At 33.6% G+C, this 27634-nt stretch overlaps 1 protein-coding gene across 3 annotated transcripts in view; it reads right to left on the bottom strand.

The window, feature by feature from the left end:
- Positions 1-27634, bottom strand: part of ARHGAP32 (Rho GTPase activating protein 32) — a 278666-nt gene that overhangs the window by 152085 nt on the left and 98947 nt on the right. For 2 of the 3 annotated variants that reach the window (XM_069470686.1, XM_069470685.1), the window contains exons 2-3: positions 27170-27278; positions 1042-1133 (exon numbers count right to left, since the gene is read on the bottom strand). In XM_069470686.1, coding sequence (XP_069326787.1) covers positions 1042-1133; positions 27170-27274 — 197 coding nt within the window. In that variant the 5' untranslated portion in view covers positions 27275-27278. Of the gene's footprint in view, positions 1-126; positions 169-1041; positions 1134-27169; positions 27279-27634 lie in introns of all 3 variants that reach the window. The other variant, XM_069470684.1, reaches the window with a different exon arrangement.

Here is a 27634-nt window from a genome sequence, read left to right as displayed (position 1 = left end):
TCTTGACGTAAGTCAATGCCCACAGAAAAACTGTACTTTTTGCAAATGTCATGGAAACTGACTGTGAACAGCCAGCTTCTAACCGGAAGCAGCATTCTCAACACAAAATACAGAACCAGACTTTACCTGTGAATGTTGTCACAGCCCGTCAGTCCCGGAGTGCTGGACCTGGACGCAGAATTAACATTTTTATCCTTGTCTTTCCTCTACTTGCTCATGAAACATAGCTATATGACTCCTTACCAAGTGAAAAGATGGTTTTTCTGTTTAAAACTGACTGGGGTACCTTCAGGTACAGGTTGAGTATCCGTTATCCATTATGCATGGGACCAGAAACTTTTGGTTTGGGATTTTTTCAGGTTTTGGAATATTTGCGTATACATATGGAGTATCTGGAGGATGAGACCCAAGTCTAAACATGAAATTCATTTATGTTTCATATACAGCTTATCCACAGAGCCTGAAGGAAGTATTATATAATATCATTAATAAAGTTGGGCATGAAACAAAGTTTTGACTGTAAACTGTCATTTAAGGTCAGGTGTGAAATTTTCCATTTGTGGTATCACGTAGGCAGTCAAAAAACTTTCAGATTTTAGAGCACTTCAGATTTCGGATATTCAGATTAGGGACATTCAACCTGTATTTCACTTAACAGTCAACTCTTGGCATCTATTTTATGCTTCTCAAAGGCAAACCTGAGATCCAGCAATCTTATAACTCAAACAACAAAGTTGATTTTCCTCAATGAAAGACAACATGCATTAAAGGTAACAAAAATGACATAGTTGAATTGTTCCTATTAAAGAAATGCAACATAATAGACAATGACATAAGATGTTTCGAGAAAAAAATAAAGTATATTTTTAGATGGGTGGATAAGCTGCAAAGATATTTCAACTAATTGTTGAGTCATAATTTAAGAATTAACAGTATAATATATGCACAGTAAGAGTATATTTATTAAAGAATCTAAATAAAATTTTTAAGAGAAATATAGAATTAATTTCCATTTACAAGAATTCATATAGATATACTTACTTTTTCACATGTTTAACCTTCATACTCGCTGTACTACCACATGTCTTAAGAGTAAGATCTCCAGGAATCTCTGGAACATCTGCTCCTCTTGCCTTAAAAAAATAAAAACAAAATGTTTATGACATTCCTTTAGTATTATTAATACTTTTTAAAAAGCAGATTATAGTTAATTTTAATGGTTCTGCTGACTTTGTACCAACAAAAATACGTCTTAGTTTAATAATCTCTTCTTAAAATTATAACTTGAATTTTAATTATTTAGAATAAAAAATCTTCACCTAGTTTAAATATTTAGCTTTGTTATATAGGGGAAAACTTTCTGTGAAAATAAGAATTTTTATGCTCTTGTAAATCAAATTTCAAAATCAGCTATTACATTATGTGTCTCAATACAAACTAAAATCTCCCCTGACAGTTGTTGGAATAAAATAAACTTGGTTACAATGATTAATATAGGTTAAAATGGTAATATGAACATAATTAAGATATTAAAACATGCATTTCTCACACCAGAATCTCAGAGTGACATGTATATAATACTTCCAACTTACTCCTTAGTCTGCCATAGTTTTCATAGTGGTGAATTTTTAACTTTAGGGTCATATTCAGCTGCCATCATTCAAAATTAAAAAAACTGAAAAAAATAAAAAAGTTCTTAACACTTTGGACAAAATAAAAATCAAGTCCAAATATCTATCTTAAAAACAAATTTATGTTATCATACCTATAATTGATAATAGAAAAACTGAAGCTGAATTACAATAGCCCATGCCACATAATTCAATAGGGGAGAATAATGTGGGATAAGCAGTTAAAGTAAGTTGACAGGAGAATCACTAACTTGAATAAAGGTTTTAATGTCTTCTTATGAAAAAAAATAGCCAAAATAATCAATATGGTTAAATGTTAAAAGACACACACACCACACACACACACACACACACACACACACACAGAGGCATGCACACCTTCCCAAAGATATAAAGTAACAATGTATAAACTTAAAAGAATTAACCCTTGGTACATTATCATGGTCCATCAGACTCAATTTTTGTTTTTTTTCTTAACAAATTTAACTATTTATAAGGATTGCTATTTCATGCTCAGTCCTTCTTAGATGTCTTTTTATTCCTTCTTAGAGGTCTTCCAAAGGAAAAAAGAGGATTTACTATACTCTTTGGTAATACAATAGAATTATTCCATCTTAAAATTACCATTATGGATCCACTGAATCTTTTTATAAATCTAAGATAGAATCTTGTCTCTTTTTCCTCTATCTTGAGACAATTATTTCATAATCCTAGCTATTATTTCAATAGTACTCATCATTGTTCATCAATTATTCCATGCATTATTAATCCATTATTCCACCAATATATCATGCTAAAAAAATTTTAAAAGACTAAAAATAGGAAGTAAGTTTTTCAAAAAGAGGAAAATGAGAGAATATCCTGGAAAGGAGTTTGGCAAACTTTCTCTTAAAGGGCCAATTAGTAAATATTTGAGATTTGTGGGCCACACTGTCTCTGCCACTACTCAACTCTGCTACTGTACAGCAAAAGCAGTCACACATAAATGACCAAACACGGCCACATTCCAACAAATCTTGATTTGCAAAATCAGGCAGCCAACAAGGTGAAGTTTGCCAATGCCTGACCTGTAAGTTTGATGACACGGTGAAATAAATCATCGTCTAGTTTTTATATTGTGTTGCCCAAATTGTTGCTTCATCTTTTAAAAAGGTATTTAAAAAGCTTGAAGACACCATCGTTGTAGTGTGCATTGTGCTTTCATTGAATGTATTCACTAATTCAATAGTTTTCATTTCTTTCCATAATAGAAAAGAGAAAAATAATTGACAAAGATATTTTACAATGATTAGAAATATCAAAAGATGGATACAGAGACAATAGTATTCTAGACTTTAATAATGATAGTAAAAATGATCATGTACATGACATCTCAGACTAATATCTTAGACGAATATAGTATAACTTAAGAATGTAGCGAACAATGTATTTCTAAGGACAAAAAGGAAACATGGCATTTTCCTCCAGTTAGTCATTCAACTGAAAGGACTTAATCATGAAATATTCTACAACAGTATTCTACAGCAACAACCTGGATCACCTTTTTTGCTTAAAAAAAAAATGTGACAATAGTCTTTCATCTTTTATGACGTTTGCACACCAAAATTTACTTGATATAAGAGATATGCCATCCTTAAATCCTTACTAAAATTTCTAAAAATTCCAAGTATATTCTGGCCACTCACTATATATCTCTGTGAGTAAATACAACACACTTTAACATAATAAGGTTATATTATTTACTCTTTTAAGAAGCAGCAAATAGAAGTCAAAGGAAATTATAGAACTACTACTCAATCACCTGATAAACTAATATTTTTCACCTACATATTTAAAATAAATAGCCTAAATTTTCCACTGAAAGCCTGGAGCTTGAGTTATTTATTCTGTTGCTCCAAATCAAAGGTTAAGAAAATTCTCCTTTAGAAAATAGTTCATTAAGTGATATTCATTCAGAGAAAATGACACAATTTTTCCTATTTATTCATCAGTTAATTATGCTTCCTAAATAGAATTGTAATAGCAACAGACACAGCACCATTCATCAGAACACATACTCATAAAAGCACACACCATTTATATTTAACTCCATATTTATCTCCAGCAATAAACTGACTTCCTAGATGGTTAGTTTCAATCATCTTTCAATTATAAAAATCAGATACAAAGGATGTGCTCCAAAAGTTTAAGAGAATAGATTAAATAACAATGTTTACCTCCTTACTCTTCCCTACATTCACTTTTATACCTCTTGTTTTCACTATGTAATTCAACCAATATATAAATTACCCCATCTATACAACCCTATCCTCAAAATCCAATTCAAATCTACCTATTCCATTTAAGCCTATCCCAATAACTTTCCCAAATGTTGGTATTTTCCTTTATTAATCTTCCGTAAGATGTATACTATATACAGCACACTGAAGCATTTTAATATATTTTTATTCATATTTTATTGCAAATTGGCTTCCATAATTCTCTGATCAAAGGCTTTTCCACTCATCAAGAGAATAAATTCCTTGACCATGAGCCAATGGAATAATCTGTACATATTTTACTAGTATTTGACATCACCAACCTCTACTACAACAGTAAAATGTAGTACCGTTTGAGGAAAATGGTCAAAAAAATTCAGTATTGTTAACTACTCTAGAAGAACAAATAAAGCTTTTTAATCTCTCATTTTTAATTCCCCTGCATATTAAATACTATCTGTGAATGTCCACAGTTAACAAAATAAAGTTCACTTTAATATCTTTATTTTTATGATCAAAAATATTTTACCCTTACTATTTTGATGTACACTGCTAAATGACTCTCCAGAGAGCTTGCTCTAATTTTCACTGCTACCAACTATGTATAAGAGTGCCTATTTTCTCACAACCTCACAAACACTGAATGGTATCAAATCTCTATCCTTGTCAGTCTGATAGGATTACTTCTTTGCCTTTCTTTTATAATTAACAAGGCAAAAGAGTTGAACATAATCTCACATTTTAGTGGGTATCTGTATCTATTATTTTGTGTAATATGTTTTTATTCTTATATTCTATATTTTTGAGATTTTTCAAAAGTTAAGTTGATGCCAGTAGTATGTCTGACATACAATATGACAAGATATTTAATAGTTTGCCATTATAATTATAAACCTGGAAGTTGGAGGCTTACACCTCCTGATTTCCAGACTTACTATAAAGCAGTACTAATTAAGACTGTGGTATTGGGGTAAGGATAAACAAACAAATCAATAGAATATAACAAAGACTCTAAAAAAGGCTCAAACATATATGATAAAAGTTGATTTATGACAAAGGCACCAATGCAATTCAAAAGAATAGTACTGTCAATAAATGGGATTGACATAGTTTCAAAAGTATACAAAATAAGAACAAACCTTGAATCTTAACACACAAAAATTAATTCAAGGTGGAAATACACTCATTATGAAAAATAATAAACTTCAAAACAAACACAGAAGAATAAACCTGAGGTAAGTAAAGGTACCTTAAACAGAAAGCAAGAAAGCACTACACGTAAGAAAAAAACTTAAATTCAACTACATCAAAATTAAAAACAAAGAACTCATGTCCAACATATATAAAGAACTCCTTATGATAAAAAACTGACAAAAAATCTGAACAAGAATTTCACAAAAGAGAATACCAATGGCCAATAAGCTAGGTACTCAGTGTCATTATTTATCAAGGAAATGCAAAGTAAAAAGCACACGCGTAGCCAGGCATGGAGGCACCTGCCCATAGTCCCAGCTCCTCAGGAGGCTGAGGCAGCAGGATCACTTGAGCCCAGGGGTTGAAGGCTGCCGTGAGCTATGATCACACCACTGCACTCTAGACTGGGCAACAGAGAGACACTTCAGTTCTTAAATAAAAACAAAGAAAGAAAAGAAAGCCACATGGAATAATAGTGAGCACCACCCAAAAAGCCAAACCTTTTTTTTTTTTAATTAAAATACTAATAGGCCACCGCCATGGCTCACGCCTGTAATCCTAGCACGCTGGGAGGCCAAGGTGGGAGGATCACTTGAGCTCAGGAGTTCAGACCAGCCTGAGCAAGAGCAAGACCCCGTTTTTTACTAAAAATTGAAAAAATTAGCCGGGCACGGTGGTGCATGCCTGTAGTTCCAGCTACTTGGGAGGCTGAGGCAGGAGGATTGCTTGAGCCCAGGAGTTTGAGGTTGCTCTGAGCTAGGCTGATGCCACGGCACTGACCCAGGCAACAGAGTGAGACTGTTTTAGAAAGAAAAAAATACTAATGTTAAAAATCCATTGCTGGCTGGAGTATAAAATAGCATAACCACTTTGGAAAATTGTTTGATAATTCCTACTAAACATATCCATGCCATGATCCTACAACTGTACACTACCAAATATATGTCCCTCCAAATTAATCCATATGTACACCAAAAAAATGTACATAAATGTTCATAGGTTTATTCATAATCACCAAAAAATAGAAAGAATACAAATATACATGAACAGGGAAATAAATGAATAAATTATGATATATTTAGGCAATGAAATTCTGTGCTTGAAAAAAGTTAATTATTAATATTAATACTGTAAACATCATGAATAATCTAACAGTTGTTGTATTACATTAAAGAAGCCAGAAGGGAAAAAAATCTTGCTCTGTTATAATATTTACCTGAAGTTCAATAACAGGTGAAATCAGAGAAAGAAGAATGTGTTACATCGGACTGGAGAGAATTATGAAGAAACCTGATTGAGCACTGAGAAATGCTTTATATCTTGGTGTGGGTGGTGGTTTCACAAAGTATACAGGTCATCAAACAGTACGCTAACATTAGTGTGCTTTACGCACTTACTGTGTGTGTATATTACACTTCAATTAAAAATTAATAGAAAAAAGGTCATGAGGAATTTTTATGGAACTTAAGCTGGTTCTACATTTGTCTGCAATAGCTATAACTATTAAAACAATGAGAAATGAGGAAATAATAATATTTCAAAGAACAGAGAATGTTTTTCTAACTCATTTTATGATACTAGTTAAGCCCAGACATCAAAAGTACCAAGAGACTTGAGACTAGTAATGACAAGACTAAAATTTCCACTTAAAACAACCAGAAAAGCTGTATAAAATGTATAAACCAACTATTCAAAAACATTTAATTTCAATAATACAGAAAAAAACATGATAGGCTATGATCTTTGAGAGAAACAAATGATGTAAGATGAGCTCCATATTCACCTGAACTGTTGACCTGCAAGTACTTCTCACCCCAGGAAGGCCTATACTCCAAACAGAAAGGAGTACTATTACTGGGCAAAAACAGTGGCGGTTACATTTCAAAACTGCCATATGATTGGACCTTAAAGAAGAAACTATTAGAAGTAAACAAAAATATTTATATAAAAATTAACCTAAAATAATTTTTCATCCCTAATCTCCACATATACAAGAGATACCTAAGAAATCTATCCAAAAAAGCATAACCAAGAGGAAAATCACTAACTAGAAAGAGACCCAAAAATAACAAAAGTAATGAAACTAGCAGAGAAAAATGTAAAATTACTTTGTAAGTATGTTCAATTGGCTCAAGGATGGAAAAAAAAACATAATGAAGAAAAAATGAAAACTGTTAAAAATCAGTGAGACTACAGATAAAAAATACAATATCTATAATAAAAGTAATAGCATACTAGACTTGGCAGAAGAAAAGATCAGTGAACTTGAAGAAATTTCAAGAGAAACTTTCTAAAATTAAGCAAAGAGAAAAAGGAGAAAAGTCTTAGCAAAATGGGGAACAATATAAAGCCATTTAACATATATGTAACTGAAGGCAAAAAAACAAAAGGAAAACGTAAATAGCAAGGGGAGAAGAATGTTATATTAGGTTGGTGCCAAAGTAATTGCAGTTTCAGACCGTGAATTTTAAATCATTATATTAATAACTAGGCTCAAACATACCTTTGTTAATCAAAATAGGAACCATTACAATCAACACATTTTTCCAACGAGAAATAAGTTTGTTTATTCCTGTAGTGTAAAAATCTGTGCTTCATGATTCGATGAACTCTTGGAAAGCATTTTCTGCATCCTGCTGGTTGTGGAAGTGTTCTCCCTGCAAAAAGTTGTCGAGATGCTTGAAGAAGCGGTAGTCAGTTGGAGAGAGAAATGTGTATTAAAATGCTATATAACATAACCCATTTATTTAAGAATGTATTCCAATATCAAACGGCAAATTTCAACAATGCTGAAACCACAATTACTTTTGCACCAACCTAATAGAAAAATAACAGAGAAAAAATTTTGATGAAATAATTGAAGTTTCTAAATTTCATAAAAATTATAAACACATTGATCCATAAAACTCAATAAATTTAAAGTAACAAAAATACAAAATCATATCAAGGCATATCATAATCAGATGGCTAAATAAAAACCACTGATAAAGAGAAAATCTTAATAGCAAACCAAAAAAAAGGATATACGTTACGTTCAGAGAAATAAATACAGAAAGGCAGAAGAGTTAGACTGAGTTCTTTGAAATGCTTTTTTAAACAACTGTTGAGTCAACAAAGAATTCTATACCTGCTGACTCGGGAAAGGTGGGGTGGGGAAAAAATATGAAACTATTGTTTTTAACTTGCACTGTTCACTTAATAATTTATCATGAATATTTCCCATATTATTTCATATCATTGTACAAGAAATAATGTATACATTATGAGGACATATTGTATCTAACAAGATATACTGTTAGACTCTTTGATTCTGTAAAATTAAATTGAAAAAAAAAAAGAAAAAAAAAGAAATAAATATTTAAAAATAAAAAAAAAAATAAATAAATAAAAAAAAAAGAATTCTATACCAAGCAAAGTTTATTTCAAAAAAACATATGAGGCTCCAAGCCTCTTCTACTGATTACAACTAAAAACTACAGAAAACAAAATAAAATAAAAACATGCAACTGAGAACTGTTTTTTAAAAAATGTCAGTAGGTAGACTGACGAATAAAATCAAAAGCTGATGAATGACCAATACAGTGACACTATACTTCGTTAGTTTTTCCCCGTTACTTCCTGGAATTGACCCAAGGACAGGCTGAATCGGGATATGAGTAGCAGGTATGGTCAGAAAAACTCTTTAGAAGTCCAACTTTCTGATCAGAGGATAGAAAAAAATAAACCTTGAACGTGGGGAAAATAGTCCAGAGGGTTTTTTTCCCTTTTTTGGTCTCTTCTAGCCTGCTCTCAGGACAGAACTGGAAGCAGAACTGTAGTACACTAGTTGAGCTTAGGCTTGGATATATGAGAGCTTGAGTGAAATCCATTCTTCTGAACAGAGAAACAATAAAGTAAGACCCTGTTACATAAAGACTGTGAAGATAACTCTTGGTATTATTTTCTCTCTCTTTTCTTATTACTTAGACTTGACAGCTGCCCCAATCAAGAAAAACTGTACAGTGCAGGAGTTCTAAAGCCCTTGGAGAATCCCATCTTTCTAGCCAGACAAAACAAAAAAAAGCAGCCTTAGAGAACTAGGAAGTGTGGGCAAAATCCCCAACAAGAAAGAGGTGGGTAAGAATATAACAATTCCTATGAAACTGAACTGATGTTGAAACCACCACCTAAAAATATCCATATGAAACTTCAATCTGAACCCAACCAGGCTGATGCCCCATAAAACAAGTCAACATTCTCCAGGGGATTTCAGTAGGAGTCAGTCTCACAAATAATATTCACAATGTCCACACATAATTTAAAATTACTAGCTATACCAGTGAAATATGAGTAATTGCCAATAGAAAAGACATTCAAGAAATGCCAAGTCTGAGACGAAATAGATGTTGGACTAATCAGACAAAGACTTTAGAACAGGTATTATAAACATGCTCCATTAGATACTGAAACCCATGGTGAGACTGAAATTGTCTTAGGAAAAATGGAAACTATAAAAAAAGACTAGATGAAAATTTTAGAACTGAAAAATGTAGTATCCCAAATAAAAAAATATTTGCTTGGCTCAACAGCATAATGGAGAAGACAGAAGAAAGAGTGACTACTCCAAAAAAATTATCTAATCTGAAGCACAGATGGTTAAAATTTTTTAAAAGATAGAAAAAATACCTTTCAATATCTAACAGAGAATATCAAAACATCTAACATTAATGTTTTGAAGTCTCTGCATGGAAGAAGAAACACTGGTATAGGAAAAAAAATTGAGAAACAATTCTGAAAATACTAAAAATTTATTGAAACATATGTATTTACAGACTTAAGATCAGGAAAAACAAAACAGAATAAAATAAACTACAAACCAAACCATCATAATCAAACTGCTGAAAACCAAATATAAAGGAAGTATCTTGATAGCATTCAGAAAAAAAAAAAAAAAACACATTAGATCTAGGTACAGGGTAATAAGGATTTCTCATGAGAAACCAGAAGACAGTGGAACAACAAACTCTCAACCTAGGAATCTGCATCAAGTGAAAATATCCTTCAGAAATGAAGTAAAAATAAAGACATATTCAGATAAGAGAAAATTAAAAGAATTTGTCACCAGTAGACAGGCTCTAAAAGAAATTCTAAAGAAAGTTCTTCAAGTAGAAGGAAAAGGATACTTCAGGTGAACTGAAACATGGACCTTCTGGTATAAAGGAAGAACAACAGGAATGGTAAATAATTAGGCAAATGTAATAGAGTATTAATCTCCTCTTAAATTCTTTAAAATGTATGCACAAGTTGAAGGCAAAAATTATAACACTGATGAATGCAGATGTAATCTATATAAAAACTATAACATAAAGGAGGAAGATAAAAGGTTCTATATGGTGGTAAGTTTTTATATTACTCTTGAAATATAAAATAATAATTTTAAGTAGAATATGAAAAGTTAAGCAAATTGAAACCAAGAATATATAGAAAAGATAAAATACCATGATCAAGTAGATTATCCCAAGAATGCAAGGTTGGTTTAACATCTAAAAACAAACCAATGTAGTTTAGCACATTAACAGAATGGGATAAAATAATCATACAGTGATCACTGAGACAGTAAAAAACATGTGGAAAAATTCCAAACCCTGTTTATGAAAAACATAAACATCAGCAAACTAAAAAGAGAACATCCTTCATGTGATAAAAAGTAACTGGAAAGGAACTAGAGGTACATCATACTTAATGGTTAAATATTTAAAGTTTCACTCTAATATCAAGAACAAGACAAGGATGCATGTAATTACCACATCTATTCATCATTATTCTTGAGTGCCTGGCCAGCACAATCAAGAAAGTAAAAGAAATAAGACTGCGTACATATAAAATTAAAAAACTCACAAACTCTTAGCATTAATCAAAGAATTTATCAAGGTCTCTGGGCATAAGATAAATATATAAAAATTAACTAGACTTGTACATATTAGTAACAAACAAGCAGAAAATAAAATTTAAAAACAATTTTAAAATACCAATTACAGTAGCATCGAAGAAAATAGCAAATACCTAGGAACACATCTAATAAAAAAGTAAAAGATCTTGCTATGGTCTAAATGTCTGTGTTCCCCCAAAATTCGTATGTTAAAACTTAATGCCCAAGATAATGGTATTAAGAGGTCAGGCCTTTCGGAGGTGGTTAGGTCATGAGGGCTGGGATCATTGCCCTTTTTTAAAAAGAGGCCTGATGGAGCCTGTTTTCTTCTTCCACCATGTGAGGACAAATAAAAGATGCCATCTATGAGAAAAGAGCCCTCATCAGACACTGAATCTGCAGGCTTGATCTTGAACTATCCAGTCTCCAGATCTATGAGAAATAAGGTTTCTATTTTTATAAATTACCCAGTCTACGGTATTTTGTTATTCAGCCCAAACAGACTAAGGCAGACCTCCACACTAAAAACTACAAACATTGTTAAAAAATTGAAGAAAATCTAAACGGACAGATTAAACACAGACACACACACACACACACACACACCCCCCTCATTTGTATAGATTGGAAGATGCAATAATGTCAAGGTGTCAATTTTCCCCCAATATGATTTACAGAGTCCTCTGTGGAAATTGGCAGGCTTATTCTAAAAATTTATATGGAAATGCATGACATAGAACTGTCAAGACAAAAAGGGCAAAGCTGAAAGACTTTCTCTACCAGATATCAAGATTTACTCTAAAATTATAATAACTAAGCCAGTGTGATATTGGTATAAGTCTAGAAAAATTTTATTGTGCTTTTATTGTGCTTTTATTGTGCTCAACAGAGCACAATAAAGAATTCAGAAAGCAGCCAACAAGATGGTTGACTGCTTTTGTCTGACTCATGACAAAAGCATCACTGAAATTAAGTCAGAAAAAAGGTGGTCGTTTCAACACATTTACTAGGTCAATCAGATTTCTATATGGAGAAAAATGAATGTTGACCCCAACCTCATATCATATACAAAAATCAATTTTAAATAGTTCATAGACCCAAACATATAATAAAAGGTAAACATATTCTTCTAGAAAATACCTTTATAACACTGGGGTGGGCAAAGATTTCTTAAAAGTACATACATAAAAAAAGAATATTCTGACTCCCCCAAAAATATTTAATAAACTGAACTTCACTAAAGCTAAGAGTTTCTGTTTACCAAATGATAATATTAAGCATGCAAAAAGACAAGTCAGAGTCTGGAAGAAGAAATTGGAAACATATATCAAATAAATGACCAGTATCTATAATTTATAAAGAATTTCTAAAAGTCAGCTTAGAAAAACCAGACAATCCAATATAAGAAAAAGGCAAGACTTAATGTGCATGTAACAACAGAGTTATCTTCAGTGGCCAATAAGAATATGAAACAGCACTAAACATCTTCATCATAGAAACATAAATAAAGGCCACAATGAGATTCTACTGCATACATAACAAATCGGACACAAAGAGTATATTGTTGTAGGATTTCATGTATAGGAATAGTTATCTTTGGTGGGAAACATATGAGGGGCATTCAAGGGAGCTTTCTGAATTTCAGGAAAAGTTCTATGTTTGAATCTGGGTGGTGATCACATATACACAAGCAAAAATTCACCAAGCTCCACATATAAGATTTGTGACTTCTCTGTATGTTATACCTCAATATAAAAGTAAATTTTAAAAAATAAATGGGAAGAAACAGACAACAGCATGAGAGTGGAAAATTATAGGTCAATCTCATTTATTAAACACAGATGCATAAAAATATCCTAAATAAAATAGGGAACAAAATCCATCACCATATTAAGAAAAATCATAACCAAATTGAATTTGTTCCAGGAATGCAAGAATGGTTTAATAATAGAAAATCTATTATCATTCAACATTATAATTAAAATTAATGAGGGAAAAACATCAGATTGTTGCAATAGATGCAGAAAAATTGTCTGATAAAACTCATTCATGATAATAATGTCTAGCAAGACTTCTGGTTGAGAGTGGTAGACTGAAAACATATTCACCTCTGCTCTCTCTCACAACTCACCAAAATAACAGTAATTTTTTTTTAACCATTTCTTCTTACATTCGCAAAAGAAAAAAAATGCCATATGTATTAAATATAAGGTCATTCTCTGCAGAACTATTTCTACTAACTGAAGAGTGAAAACAACCCAGATGTCCATTAATAAGGAAACAGTTGGATATACCATGTTGCATCCACACAATGGAACAGTCATAGCTATAAAAGAAATGAAGATTTCAATCAATTGCTATGGAGTAGTCTTCAGTATATATTAAGAAGAAAAAAAAAGCATGGTTTGAGAACAGGCTACCTAACTAAAAAGTGTGTAAACAGATTTAAAAAATGGGAGGATAACTAAAAGCAAATTTAAATGTTTACCTATGAAGGAACAGAGACAGGGATGAAAGATTTTTCTGAATGCCTTATATTGTAGTTCAAATTTTGGGTCGTGTAAATATTTTAAATATTTGTAAAATTAAATTAAAATGGAAAAGGGGGCCTAAAAATCAAAAACCAAATAAAACAAATGATCCTAATTATAAGTTGGTGGCTTACGCACAGAGACAGGAATTACTTCAGACAATAGAAAAGCAAAAGTAATATATCCCTAGTAGGATACATCCTAGAGATGAAAGAAAGCAAACTTTTCAGTAATATTGACATTATTATTTTGAAATTATCAAAAGTAGATTAAGGCCGGGCGCGGTGGCTCACGCCTGTAATCCTAGCACTCTGGGAGGCCGAGGTGGGCGGATCGTTTGAGCTCAGGAGTTCGAGACCAGCCTGAGCAAGAGCGAGACCCCACCTCTACTAAAAATAGAAAGAAATTATATGGACAGCTAAAAATATATACAGAAAAAATTAGCCGGGCATGGTGGCGCATGCCTGTAGTCCCAGCTACTCGGGAGGCTGAGACAGGAGGATCGCTTGAGCTCCGGAGTTTGAGGTTGCTGTGAGCTAGGCTGACGCCACGGCACTCACTCTAGCCTGGGCAACAGAGTGAGACTCTGTCTCAAAAAAAAAAAAATAAATAAAAAAAAAAGTAGATTAAAGCAAAAAAATTGTTAATGTCACTAAAAACTAAGGTTTTCAGCATAACAGATACAAATGTAAAATCAAAGAAATTAAGTAGAAACCCTATTCATTTTGGGGCGGTGCATGTGTATGTTTAAATAAGGCAGCTAGAATGATAAGATAGACACATGCAGACGGATTACTAAATCTTGATTATAGCAAGGCATACAACTGAGTCTTTTGTGGTATACCTGTGCATATTTTAAAATGAGAATTCAATATTAATATAGTTAAATTTGAAGATGATTAAATACTGAAAAATGTTAAGTAAGTGTCAATTACTGCAAATTAATGTGCCACAGGAAGGAGGTAGCATATCACGGGGCTCTTTTATTCCTTTCTCACTATTTTTATAAAAGACAAATAAAAACACATGGCATATTTATCGAATTTATAGATAAAAGAAAACTGAAAGGGACACTGAACTGTGAATGACAGAATTCAAGGAGATTTTAATAAGCTGCAGAGACAAGCCAAATGAATGTGAAGTTCATCAAAAATAAAAATTAAAGCCCCAAATTTATATTCAAAACTCAATTATATATGTATACATGTGGGGAGCACACTGTTTGACAAGAATTCATGTAACAAGATCTAAGACCCACAGTTTACCACAAGCTTAATATAAGCCAAAAATATACCCTTACTGGTAAAAAGCTAACGCAGTCTTAAAATATATGGCATCTGGAACAAAGGAAGTATTTGTTTCCCTATAATTTTAACCAGTTAAATCACACAGGGAACAGTTCATCCATTTCAGGAAAATATAATTTGATATGGAAAGCTTGCAAAACTAAGAATTGGCAATGTTTTATCATGTCTGTTTCACTGCTCCCTAACCGCCCATCCCCCACCCTGCCACCCCCTCCCTGGAAAAATCCTACTATTCCTTCCACTGCTACAGAATTTTTCAAATAGCCTTGTCTCTTGATCCCATATCCAAACAAAGCACTAACGTTGACTGGGTAACTGTAAGTGAACTCACAGTAGATTAACACACTGTGTTCTGATAAAGAACCATAAAGCTGGCTGCTTCTACATTCAGCACCAATCCCTTTGTATTATTTATCGATCTACCTCCTTCAAAATTCTACAAACTCTATCTTGACAGGTTTTAGCAGAATGCTAATAAGTATTACAGATTTTTAACTAAAAAGCGGGGGGAATGAAGAAGTGTTTAATGTAATCACAGAGCTGAAAGAAATCCCATTCAGCTATTCCACCATAAAGAGGAAACTGAGACCAAGGAAGAAGTGATCTGCATAGTGCAGTAGTCACAGTATTTGAATTAAACTGAATTTTTATCACAAAACCTACTATGTCTAATTTAGATACATTAAAAAATGTTCAAAAGCAATGGAATTTTAAAAATGGAAAATAAGAATAATGAGAAATACCTTTCCCCTTATAAAAATATAAGACTGAAAAGATTGGCACAAAAGTCATTAAACATTACGGATTAGAATATGAATTAACAAAACCATTTTGGCAAGTAATTTGGGGATCCCTAATTCTTTGGGTAAGTAATTCCCTATAAGATAATAGTAAAAAGCAAAAGAAAAATTCATCATAAAGATATTCATCAAAATGAAAAATATATAACAAACTCAAGTTCCTATTAATTAAAGTAACAACAAAAATATGTCCTATTTTATAGGGTGTTATGTAGTCCTTAAATATGTTTATTAATGTTTTCATTGAACATCAATAACAACACATTGCAAACATAAATTTCCCCCCAAGCAATCAATTTTATGGAGTATTAGTGAATTTTAAATTTCTGGAATATTTGTAATTTCCATTGACCAATATTATCACGTTAAATATATTATGAAGCATAAATAGCAGAGAAAACATAAAACACTGTGGTAAGCAAAATTCTAAAGACCCAGTCTCCCCACCCCCAAGATTCTTACCACACAGTTATTCAATCTAGGCATTGCTAAGAGGAGAGTCTGCATATGTAATTAAAATCCCAGGTCATTTGATCTTAAAATGGGCCTAATCTAATCACGTGAGCACTTTAAAAGCAGAGTTTTCTCCAGCTGGTAGCAGAAGGGAAAGTTAAGATTTGAAGCATGAGGCACCGCTGCTAGCTGTGAAGACTGAGGGGGCAGAGAATGGCCTCCAGTGACAGCCAGCAAGGAACAGAGACCTCAGAACTGCAACCACAAGGAAACAGATTCTGCCCACAACCTGGATAAGGCAGGAAAGGGATTCTTACACAGAATCTCAGAATGAGAACCCAGCCTAGCCAACACTGATTTCTGCCTTAGGAGATCCTGAACAGAGAACCAAGTTCAACCTGCCCGGACTGCTGACATACAGAACTGTGATATAATAAATGGATATTGTTTCAAGTCCCAAAGCTTGTGACAATTTCTTATACATAGTCAACAGATAACAAATACTAACAATGTTGACATCTAAGACCCTAGGAATTCCTGAGTAATCTTAGGCTTTACATGCCTCTTTCTCTCTCGTGCAATTATTAACTAACTAATTAAATAACTCTCTCTTCCCAGGATTGTAATGCAAAGCCTCAGTAGCTCTTGCCTTCCAGCACTCCCAGAACTCCAACAATGCACTGACTTCAGTATTCTCCCAAACCTCCTGCTAAAGCCTTCCTGGAAGGAGTAAACTGCTCACATGAAGGCAAACCCTGGAGGAAAGGGCAAATTCCGAAAGTGGGATAGGTAACTGGGGGAAAGTACACAGATCTGACTCAGTGAAACACCCAGCTATATCCTCTCTCCCTTGCAACCTTGTATTTTAAGTGTGCATTCTACAATCTGTTCCATTTCCCATTCAGCAGCTCTCAAGACCATCATTTTTTCCCATAAGAGGAGGAAAATGTAATTCCTTCCCCTCTCTATGGCTATATGTTTTTTCCCCTTCCAAGGGGGAACATAAGAGTCCCCAGATTATTTGCCAAAATGGTTCTATGTCCACTATTAATAGTCTTTTCCAGAGATCTCCTTCTAGTAAAACTGCCAACTCCTTTACCTATGATCCCTCCCATAATGTACAACGGGAATACTCAGGTCTTTGTACTTCGGCACCTTAATAATCAGGTAGAATGCTAATGTTAAATGGAAAAGCAAAGAAATATAAAATCGTATACTGTTCACAATTATTGAAAATATCATATTCCCAGACATGATGGGAAAGGGGAGTATATCACCAAAGCAATATTCTTTGAAAATAACAATTCGGAGAAATTTGTATAAGAAAAACATGCTTATGTGGATGTTTTATTAAAATCTCTCTGCATCATAAAAAGTCTTGAATATAGCAAAATGATCTCACCACTGTGGGAAATGGGATTATGAGTGATTCTCTTTCTTTCTTTTCACTTTCTACATTTTCTGTATAAGCATGTTTTATTTTTATAAAGGAAGGGCGGAAAGAGAGAAAGAAAAAGAAAAAAAGAGAGAAAGAGAAACCAAGCAAGTTAGCTTCTTCCCTCTCTGCATACTTCCTTACACCAACCATTTGCAAATGGTAACAACCTGTTATAAATAAATGAGATTAGTCTGCATAACTACAGCATGCAAAACTAGGTATTCATATTTATAGTCAATTTGGGGAAGAAAAAAATAAAGAAATGCTTTTATGATGAAATGTACCATGATACAGTAGTACAAAAGATTTTCTGTTAATCACTGAACCAAATTATGAGTCATCTTACATGGAAAGATGAACCACAGCTAGAACCACTGAGTGGAGACAGCTCTCAAAGCAGTAAAGAGAGAGAGAAACACCCCGGCTCCTCCCTCCTCCTCCCTCCAATCTTTCACTAGTGCCTTCCATTTGCCAAACTGAGCCAGAAGTCTGCGGGCAAAGGAGCCTGAGAAATGTAGTTTGCAGGCATCAGCGTTCCTGCACTACAGAACAGAGCAGAAGGAAGGCAGGAGATCCCATCCCCATATCCGTAACATTTATTAATAAGCAATAAATATATGATAACATATAAACACAGGTTTATATAAAGTACCCTCATACTTTGATAAGGCACAGTAGCCAAATAACATACGTATGTACATAGATATACACATGACATCAACTGAATAAACACAATTTTAATACTAAATTTGTACTATCAAGAAAGGCAAACAACTAATCAAAATGAGTAGTTAATACTTAAGAAGAAAAATGGGTCTGAAACTGCTACTGAAAATCAACAATAACATCATCAAACAAGCATTCGTAAGGGATATCAAAATGTAATCAGTGTAAGTATATACTACTATCAAAGTGGACCAGGAATGTTCTTATCTTCAAAGAACAAAAAAAAAACTCCTCTAAAATATGCAAGGGGAAAGGAAGACTCAATCAAAGTATTCTTTATGTATGAGGCTAGCAAAAAGCATCTAAAAATAAATCTGCGGGAAGAATGGTAACTTTTTGCCACTTTTCACTTGTTTCTTTGATTCAAATTTTATTATTATTTCTTCTCAAAATTTGAGAGGGCACAGTCCCTTTATACTAATGATATAAATAATATTTCTTGATAATAATAAAAAATAAAACTCCTCAGACAGCCAATAACTTCAGAGAAAAATTATGCAGAGGCAATGTTTAAAACAATTTGGGAAAAATCATTAACAGTTGTCATTAGCATAACAATCACAACTCCTCTGGTAGGCAACAGCAGGTTAATCAACCTAGAATTAACACATTGACACATTAGCAAACTTTTCATTGTTCTGAAATTTATACTTTTCCAATAATTGAGATTCATCCTTTCCTTCATCTTCCTCCCATTTTCTCTCATCGTTAAAAATAACCCTATATACAGAAAGTGTTTGATCTGTTAACAATATAGGTTCCAATAATGTATCTAATTTTATCAGACATTTTATATGAAGGTTCCTATGAAACTCTAAGAACAGTATTTTACTACCTTTATAGGCACTTTCTTAGGGTAAATTATCACTAGTTTTCAGTGCTGCTAGAAAATTATACTGATTTTTTTTTTTTTTTTTTTTTTTTTTTTGAGACAGTCTCACTCTGTTGCCCAGGCTAGAGTGCCGTGGCGTCAGGCTAGCTCACAGCAACCTCAAACTCCTGGGCTCAAGCAATCCTTCTACCTCAGCCTCCCGAGTAGCTGGGACTACAGGTATGTGCCACCAGGCCCAGCTAATTTTTTCTATATATATTTTTAGTTGTCCATATAATTTCTTTCTATTTTTAGTAGAGACGGGGGTCTCAATCTTGCTCAGCTGGTTTCGAACTCCTGAGCTCAAACGATCTACCAGCCTCGGCCTCCCAGAGTGCTAGGATTACAGGCGTGAGCCACCGCGCCCAGCCTATACTGATATATTTCTACACTTGAATTTTATATACATTAGATCTACTTATAAAAAACTGCATGCAATATTTAAAAATATAAAATATAAGTTCTAGAAAAAGACAGAGTATGGGTAGAAGAAGAGAAGGGAAGAAAGAACCACAAATGAGATGCTTAATTGGAAAAATTTCTATTAAAAGAAGAAAGAACAAGATTCTAGACCACCCAAGACATTCCAGTTGAGACCTCTAAGAACCATTATTCTAACTGTACGTTTTATGTAGTTTTCTCCTTGAATATTTCATAAGCTTTAAAATTTTTTTGAAAAGCTATACAACAAATTCTATCAGTAAAAGTAGATCACCTAAAGCTTTAAATAGCATGTTCTGAATGCAGTTTTCAGTTTAGCAATTAACAATAAAACAGGCTCAGGCACTGGTTCAACAGTTCAAATGATTCTAGGTTTAACATTATGAAACTGCCAATTTTCAACCCTTTTTGACCTATGGCATCTCATACAGTCCAACTTAATATATATGCCAGAGCTCTCAGCAGTACATTAATTAACTTCAATAATTAATATCACTTGATTCATGCCAGAGAATTTGCACAATCTTCAGCCAGAACAGGATCCATCATGGAAGGGGATGGAATAGAGGGAGGCTTGGAGTTGTTTACTGAAGAGCTTTGAACATACAGGCAGAAATCCAAAACCTGGACTTTGCATATTAATCATTGGCTGCATTTGTGATTGTCCATAAGGCAACATTATGTAAAGCATGCAGCATTTAAAGACTGCAAAATGATAACATCGTCAGTTCCTCTGAATTAAAATTCACCCCATCAATCAAAAATAAAGGGTTAAACATCACAGAATAATAAAAGAGCTAAAGACGTTCACTTAAGGAACATTTGCAAAAACTTTTTCTTTTATTCAAACCTGCAAATGTTTTTACAATTTGGTGGGTAGAAAGAGCCATCTAAGTAGAATAGTCCCCCCTTATCCATGGTTTCAGTTACCCATAGTCACCACAGTCTGAAAATATGAAATGGAAAATTCCAGAAGTGAACAATTTGTAAGTTTTAAATTGCATGTCATCCTGCATAATATGATGAAATCTCACACCACTCTGCTCTGTACTGCCCAGGACATGAATCATCTATTTGTCTAGCATATCCATGCTATACACTGCCCAGCCATTAGCCTATATAGGGTTCAGTACTATCGCAGTTTCAGGCATTCACTGGGAGTCTTGGAACATATCCCCCTGAATAAAGAGGGACTACCGTACTACCGAGAGTGGATACATATCTATCCAAGAACCAATAAATAAAATACACACCTCCTCCAAAATTACCTCTTCTTCAGGATTACTCAGGAAGAAATAATCCAACTATTCTATAAACTTTTGTTCTCTTTAGAAAGTAGGCAGTAGAGGGGGAACTGGCCCAAGTACAAAGGGCCACTTGTGATAGCCTAAGAAAAATGTATCAATAGTCTCAGTTAAAAAAAAAAAAAAAAAAAGGAAAAGAAAAGGAAAGAAGAAAATCCATATTCATGTTAATATCAATATCCAACAAATTAGATAAAGAAGCAAGAAAATTCAGGGCCTTTTCAAGGAAAAACAAGTAGTTTGATCTGTTCAGAGAATGACAATTTCATTTATTCAACAAGTATTTACTGAGAATTTAGCATGCCAGGCATAAGGGAGAAAGCAGTACACAGCAATGACAGAGTCCCTTGTACTTGTGGAGTTTACACTATAATGGAAAAGAAAGATAATAATATTAATAATACAAATACTCAGTATTTGCAAGTACTATGGAGAAAATTAAAGCCGAGTAAGAAAGACAGAGGAGGGCAGAGTTATTAGTTCATGTAAGATGGTGAGTAAAGGCAGCACTTAAAAATATTTGAAAAGAGACATATAGGAATTAAGAGAGCAAGGCTTGCAAATGATCTGGGAAAAGAACTTTCTAGAAGGAAGATAAATACACAGGCCCAAAAGTGGGAGAATGCCTGACATGTTTGCGAAATTGTAAGGAGGCCAATGTGACTGGAGCAAAATGATCAAAAATGAAGAACTTTGGCTGTTAAGATAAATGAAATGAAACTATCTCACTGATAACAAATACAAGGTTTTACTTTGAAGAGTATCTTAAGTGAAATAAACCAGGCACAGAAAGACAAATATTTCATTTTCACACTCATATATGGGACCTAAAAAAAAAAACTGATCTCAAGAAAGTAGTGAATAGAATGGTGGCTACTAGAGATTGGTCAGGGTGGTGGGATGGGGTAATGAAGAGATGTTGGTGAAGGGGTAATTCCGTAATAGAAGGAAGAAGTTCTGATGTTCAGTGGTACAATGGGGCAACTACAGTTGACAATAGTTTATTGTATTTCAGAATAGCTAGAAGTTTTCAAATGCTCCCAACATAAAGCAAAGATGAATGTTTCAAGTGAATCATGTCCCAGTTACCCTGATTTGATCATTGTATGTTGTGTGCTTGTATCAAGATGTAACATGTACTCCATGAATATGTACAATTATTATATATCAATAAAAAATGACAAACAAAAAAACAAATACAAGGTTTTGAACCTGGGTAACTGGAATAAAGTTAACATACATTGTAAAGTTTAAAAAAAAAAAAAGGAGGCTCATTTTAGGTAGCAGGAAAGATGAGATTAGTGAAAATCTATAGTTTCTGCAGAGCCTTCAAGTGGGGAGTGATTCTTACAGGGCTACAGATAGGGACATGGAAGTCATCTGCATAGAGATGACAACAAAGAAGTTAGAGGGAATAAGCATAAAGAAACCAAGTGCAGATCCCAGGTAGATGCCCACATTTCAAAGGAGGGAAGAAGAAAGGGTTGAGAAGACATAACCTTAAGAAGTGAGTGTGCGTGAGTGTGTGCATGAGACGGGGTGGGGGGAAGAAGAGGGAGGGAAGAAGCAAGAAAGGGGGGAAGGAGGGAGAAGGGGGGAGAGAGAGATGGCATGGAAGCAGTGTTGACAACATTGAGCATTAACTTTTTAATCTTCCTTTTTTAAAATCTTCGATAGCTTGGAAGTTGAAAATTTATACCTTGTTTTATTTATACCTATGTTTTAATTTCCATGACTCTGGTTGTTAGCACAGGTGAGCATTTGCAGCCAGAACCATTTACTCACTCCATAATCTGCTTTAGCCTTGAGCCCTGAACACATACTAATTTTAATGAATGAAAAGAAAACTGAAGGGAGAAACGGTTCCTAACAAAATAATTTGAGAATTAATAGGATCCATTCTGAGAACACTGAAATAATCAACACTAAAAATAAAATGAATAGAGAAACAATAATAATATGATGATCAAGGTGGTTTTAGCACAAATATTGAAAACTGGTAAAAAGATCCTGATACACACACACACAAACACACACTTTCTCTCTCTTCAGACTTTTTTAAAGATCCTGATATTTAATTGCTTAATAATTTCACTGGCCGGGCGTGGTGGCTCACGCCTGTAATCCTAGCACTCTGGGAGGCCGAGGTGGGCGGATCGTTTGAGCTCAGGAGTTCGAGACCAGCCTGAGCAAGAGCGAGACCCCATCTCTACTAAAAATAGAAAGAAATTATATGGACAGCTAAAAATATATATAGAAAAAATTAGCCGGGCATGGTGGTGCATGCCTGTAGTCCCAGCTACTCGGGAGGCTGAGACAGGAGGATCCCTTGAGCTCAGGAGTTTGAGGTTGCTGTGAGCTAGGCTGACGCCACGGCACTCACTCTAGCCCGGGCAACAGAGTGAGACTCTGTCTCAAAAAAAAAAAAAAAAAAAAAAAAAAAAATAATTTCACTGATAAATAATTACTAACAAATGTACTTTTAGTAATTTAGAAAAATATAGCTTCTGTTAGATTTTATTAGATTTCTTAAAATACTTATCTAGTTACAGATCTATGAAGATTACCTAACCATAAATCACAAAATTACAGAGCACTATTTTAGGTTTTCGTTGTTATTGTTTTGATTTAAAAATGACTATAATATATACAAAAATTCCTTAAATTCTTAATAGTTCAGAAATTTCTGGCTCATAAATACATGTATAAGAAATCCAATATTCTGGCTACAGCACACAAATCAATAAAAATGTAATATCTAAGCCCTTTTATCTCTAAAGCAACTCAAAAATTAACTAAATGGAATTGAGAGAAACATACGGGTTTCTCTGAATAATAAATTTCATTCTCAAAGTGATATTTCACATAGATTATTGTTGAGAGAAAAAGTCCCAAGCTCTGTCTACTCTTAATAATTAATATCAAAAGGACTTTCTACAGAAATGGCAGTAAAATAGTGGCTCTAATCTCATTTACATCCTTTCCTTTTTATCATTCACTAAACACTTTTTGCAGCCTAGCAATGTGCTACTTATTGAGTGTGATGCATTTTTTTTTAATGGAAGAAGGATTATAGCACTTGCCCTCAAGGAGCTTACAAATGAGGAAATTAAGAGCATAAAATAAGAATTTAATGAGGTGTTAAAACATATGATATAAGCAGTAATTTCCATAAGTGCTTAGACAAATTAATGTGGACTTCAGAAAAGAGAATTCAGTAATTTCACATGTACACAGCATATGACATTTTAATATACAGTCAACAGACCACCACATAAAAACTAACGTCGCCTTTCTTTCCATTCCATAAATTCAATGTAGATTTACTGAAAGTTATAAAAATTGTAGACAAAAGTTATAGAATATTTAAAAATGGGCAAAAAATATTACTGAATATCCTTTCAATGGGAATGCTGACACCTCCAAGGATTACTTGATTCAACAGGGGTATGTGATTTTCTTTGTCTTTTGACTCAGCTATTTTGCAACTCTGTAGAGATGGAAGTTAACTTATAGAAAATTGATAGTAATACAAATAATCCCTGTCCATAGAAATGCAAATTGTGTCCAGTGGAACTGAACAGTTTTGTTAATTTTGCATCTATTTGTATGCATTTTAACATGGTTGGTCTGTAAAAGGTACTTTGAATTCTCCTTTAAACCACTTTTAACAACTGACTGGCTCCTTCATTAATTAATGAGTTAAATATCTTTGACTTGTATTTATTCTATATTTGTATGAGAGTCATGATTATATCCTCTTTTAAACTTTATCCTTCAATAAAATGAATACAAGATGATCTCTACCCTTTCTCAAAGAGCTCATTATCTAGTAGGGAGGGAGACAGGTACATTAGTAATCAATTAGATCAATACAATGAGATAAGTACTATAATACAGACAGTATTATATAGCATAGTATGAGAAGTGAAATAAAACTACTTTCTCTCTGGAAAGTTTCGGAAAGCCCTACATCTTAAGTTACAATTTTATGTTAAAAAAGGGGTTGAAAACTAGGGCCAATCTAGCCCACCATCTGTTCTTGAACAGCACTTGAGCTAAAAGTAGTTTTTACATTTTTAAATGTTTGGGGAAAAAAGTGAAAAGATGAGATTACCTAATGACATGTGAAAATTACATGGAATTCAAATATCAGCATCCATAAATAAAGTTTTATGGAACACAATTACACTCATTTGTTTACGTATTATTTATAGCTGTTTTCACAATACAATGACAGAGCTGAGTAGGTGCAAAAAAGACCGTATGTGGCACTCTCATCAATTCACACTGCTGTACGGCACACTATAAACTGCAGTTTTAAATTTTAAATGAACAGCATTTCAATTATCACATGTACTACCTTACCACATTTTTTAAAAATTACCAATACATATGCACATCATATAAAAATAAGAAAACAAGAGATAAGGGGACTTTGAATGTCATACTTTAAGGCACAGAAGAATGTTGATTATTTTATCAAATTAGATGGCAAAACATTGTGTTTATTAATACAATAACACTACAGCTGTGCTAAAACAGTATATGCATTAACATTACCAAACTATGTACTGATCATAATAGTCTTAACTCTCAGGAAAGTAACACTGAAAAATTTAAAAATTCTAAGAATGCATCACCATACAGAATTTCTCCACAAAAATAAAAAATATTAAATAGTAACAAGATTGAAAGCTAAGTAAATTTCCAAGTAGCTCATTTGTTAGCCATGCAAAGAAAGCCATTTACCCTTGATAAGTCTATTAAATCATGTTTGACTGCAGCAGCCAAAGAAATGTGTCCAGAGAAAGCAAACTGATTTAAGCCTACTGGTGAGAATAGCTGCTTGAAGATTCAAAGACATTGGGAGCAAAATTGTTAGTCAATTTAAAAAAAGGCAAATGATTTCAAGTGGTTTTCCTTGACTCTTGATGAGTCAACAAAGGGAACCATTATTGCTCAGTTGTTGATGAGGAGTCCCTCTATGAACAGTGCACACGGGACAACTATAGACAAGAATATTCTCAAATAACTTGAGCAAACATTAATTTAGTACAACCTGAAGTGAAATTTACTAAGATACATTATAACCAATTTTGGCAAAAATGTGTGGAGTATAAAAGGCTTCAGTTAGGCTTATTTTCAATCTCTATTACTGAACACTAAATGGCTTTGTTAATTAGATTTTGCAGCAGATTTGGTACTTCTTGATGAATTAAACCTAAAATTACAAGGCAAAACATAGCTCTGCAGTCCCCAACCCCCTGGCTGCGACTGGTATGACTGGTATGGTCGTGGCCTCTTAGGGACCAGGCCAGAGAAATCCGCCCCCCTCTTAATGGAAAAATGGTCTTCTCAAACTTATCATGTGGAAAACTACACTGCTAATTTTTCCACCTACTCCCAACAAAAACTGCTTTTCCAGCATCTCAGTAAATATAAATTCCATTCTTTAGGTTGATCAGGACAAAAAACTTGAAGTCATCTTTGTCATCCCTTTATCTCATACTCTACATCCCATTCATCGGCAAAAACGGTTGGCTTTATCTATGTAACTATATCCAGAATCTAAACACTTCTCACCATTTGCGCTGCCACTCTGGTTCAAGCTACCATAACTGTTCATCTATTATAATACCCTTCTAAACTAGTCTCCTTACTTCCTCTTTTACCTCCTTCTATTCAGAGCAACCTGAGAATTCCTTTAAGATTTTAAGCCAGATCATATCACTTCTCAGCCAAAAATCCTCAAATGGTTGGTTTCCCTTCTCACTCAGCATAAAAAGCCACAGTCCTTATCAATGGACTACAAGAAAATGCATGATCTGCTCTCCACCCACCCAAACAACTCTTCTGACCTGATCTCGTCTATTCTTCTGGCTCATTCAATTTCAGCCACACCATCCTATTCGTGTTTCTTCCAAGTTGCTTTTGAATCCTATACCACAGTCTTTAACTTGTTATTCCACTGCCTAAAATGATGTGTTCCCAGATGAACACATTATTCACTCCCTCACATCCTTCGGGTTTCTCATCAAATCTCCCCTTCTTGCAGAGCCCATCTGTGACCACCCTACATAACTAGCAACTATCCTTTCACTGTATCCTACCACTCTGTAACCCTATTACTCTGTCCACAGAGTCCAGAACAGTGCCTGGAAAAAAGTATTTGCTCAGTGAATATTTCCTGAATAAATAAACTAAGCAACAAAAAAAATTGTACTTTTTTCTGTAACGCTTCCTCAGTTCCTTTTCCTTATTTAAGTACAATATACATATATACATATGTATAAAGCTGATTTACCATTGCGCTAAGTGTTTCTTCCCAATCAGGCCGCTCTCGAGGGTGAATGTTTCTATGTAGTTCTGGAACAAAATCATCTTCTTCAGAATGTACTGAGGACTTCATCTTCCTAGAGATCAAAATAGGAGAGATTCTGATAAGAATTTCCATTTCTGTGAAAGCTTTCCAATGAATATAATTCAAAGAACAGAAAACTTGTATGTCAGATTCGAAGTTCAGTTAAAAGGCTTAGGTGGCTAGCATTGATCCTTCACTTCTACTCTGGCTTTCAGGGATCTTTCCTAAGGTACCAAATACTTGCTTTTATTCCGAGAGATAAAAGTAAAGTTTGTAACTAGTTAACCTTTATAATCCATAGTAATTATCATATAAAAACTGATTTTATCTGTTCAATACAATTTGAAACTTGGAAAGATTCGGAACAGCTATCATTTACTCTACATCAATACTTACAGAACTGTGCTA

This window comes from Eulemur rufifrons, chromosome 6, assembly GCF_041146395.1.
Source record: "Eulemur rufifrons isolate Redbay chromosome 6, OSU_ERuf_1, whole genome shotgun sequence".
NCBI classification, from domain to species: Eukaryota; Metazoa; Chordata; class Mammalia; order Primates; family Lemuridae; genus Eulemur; species Eulemur rufifrons.
Note: the sequence above shows the minus strand (reverse complement) of the source record. Positions and strands in the feature narration are given on the sequence as shown.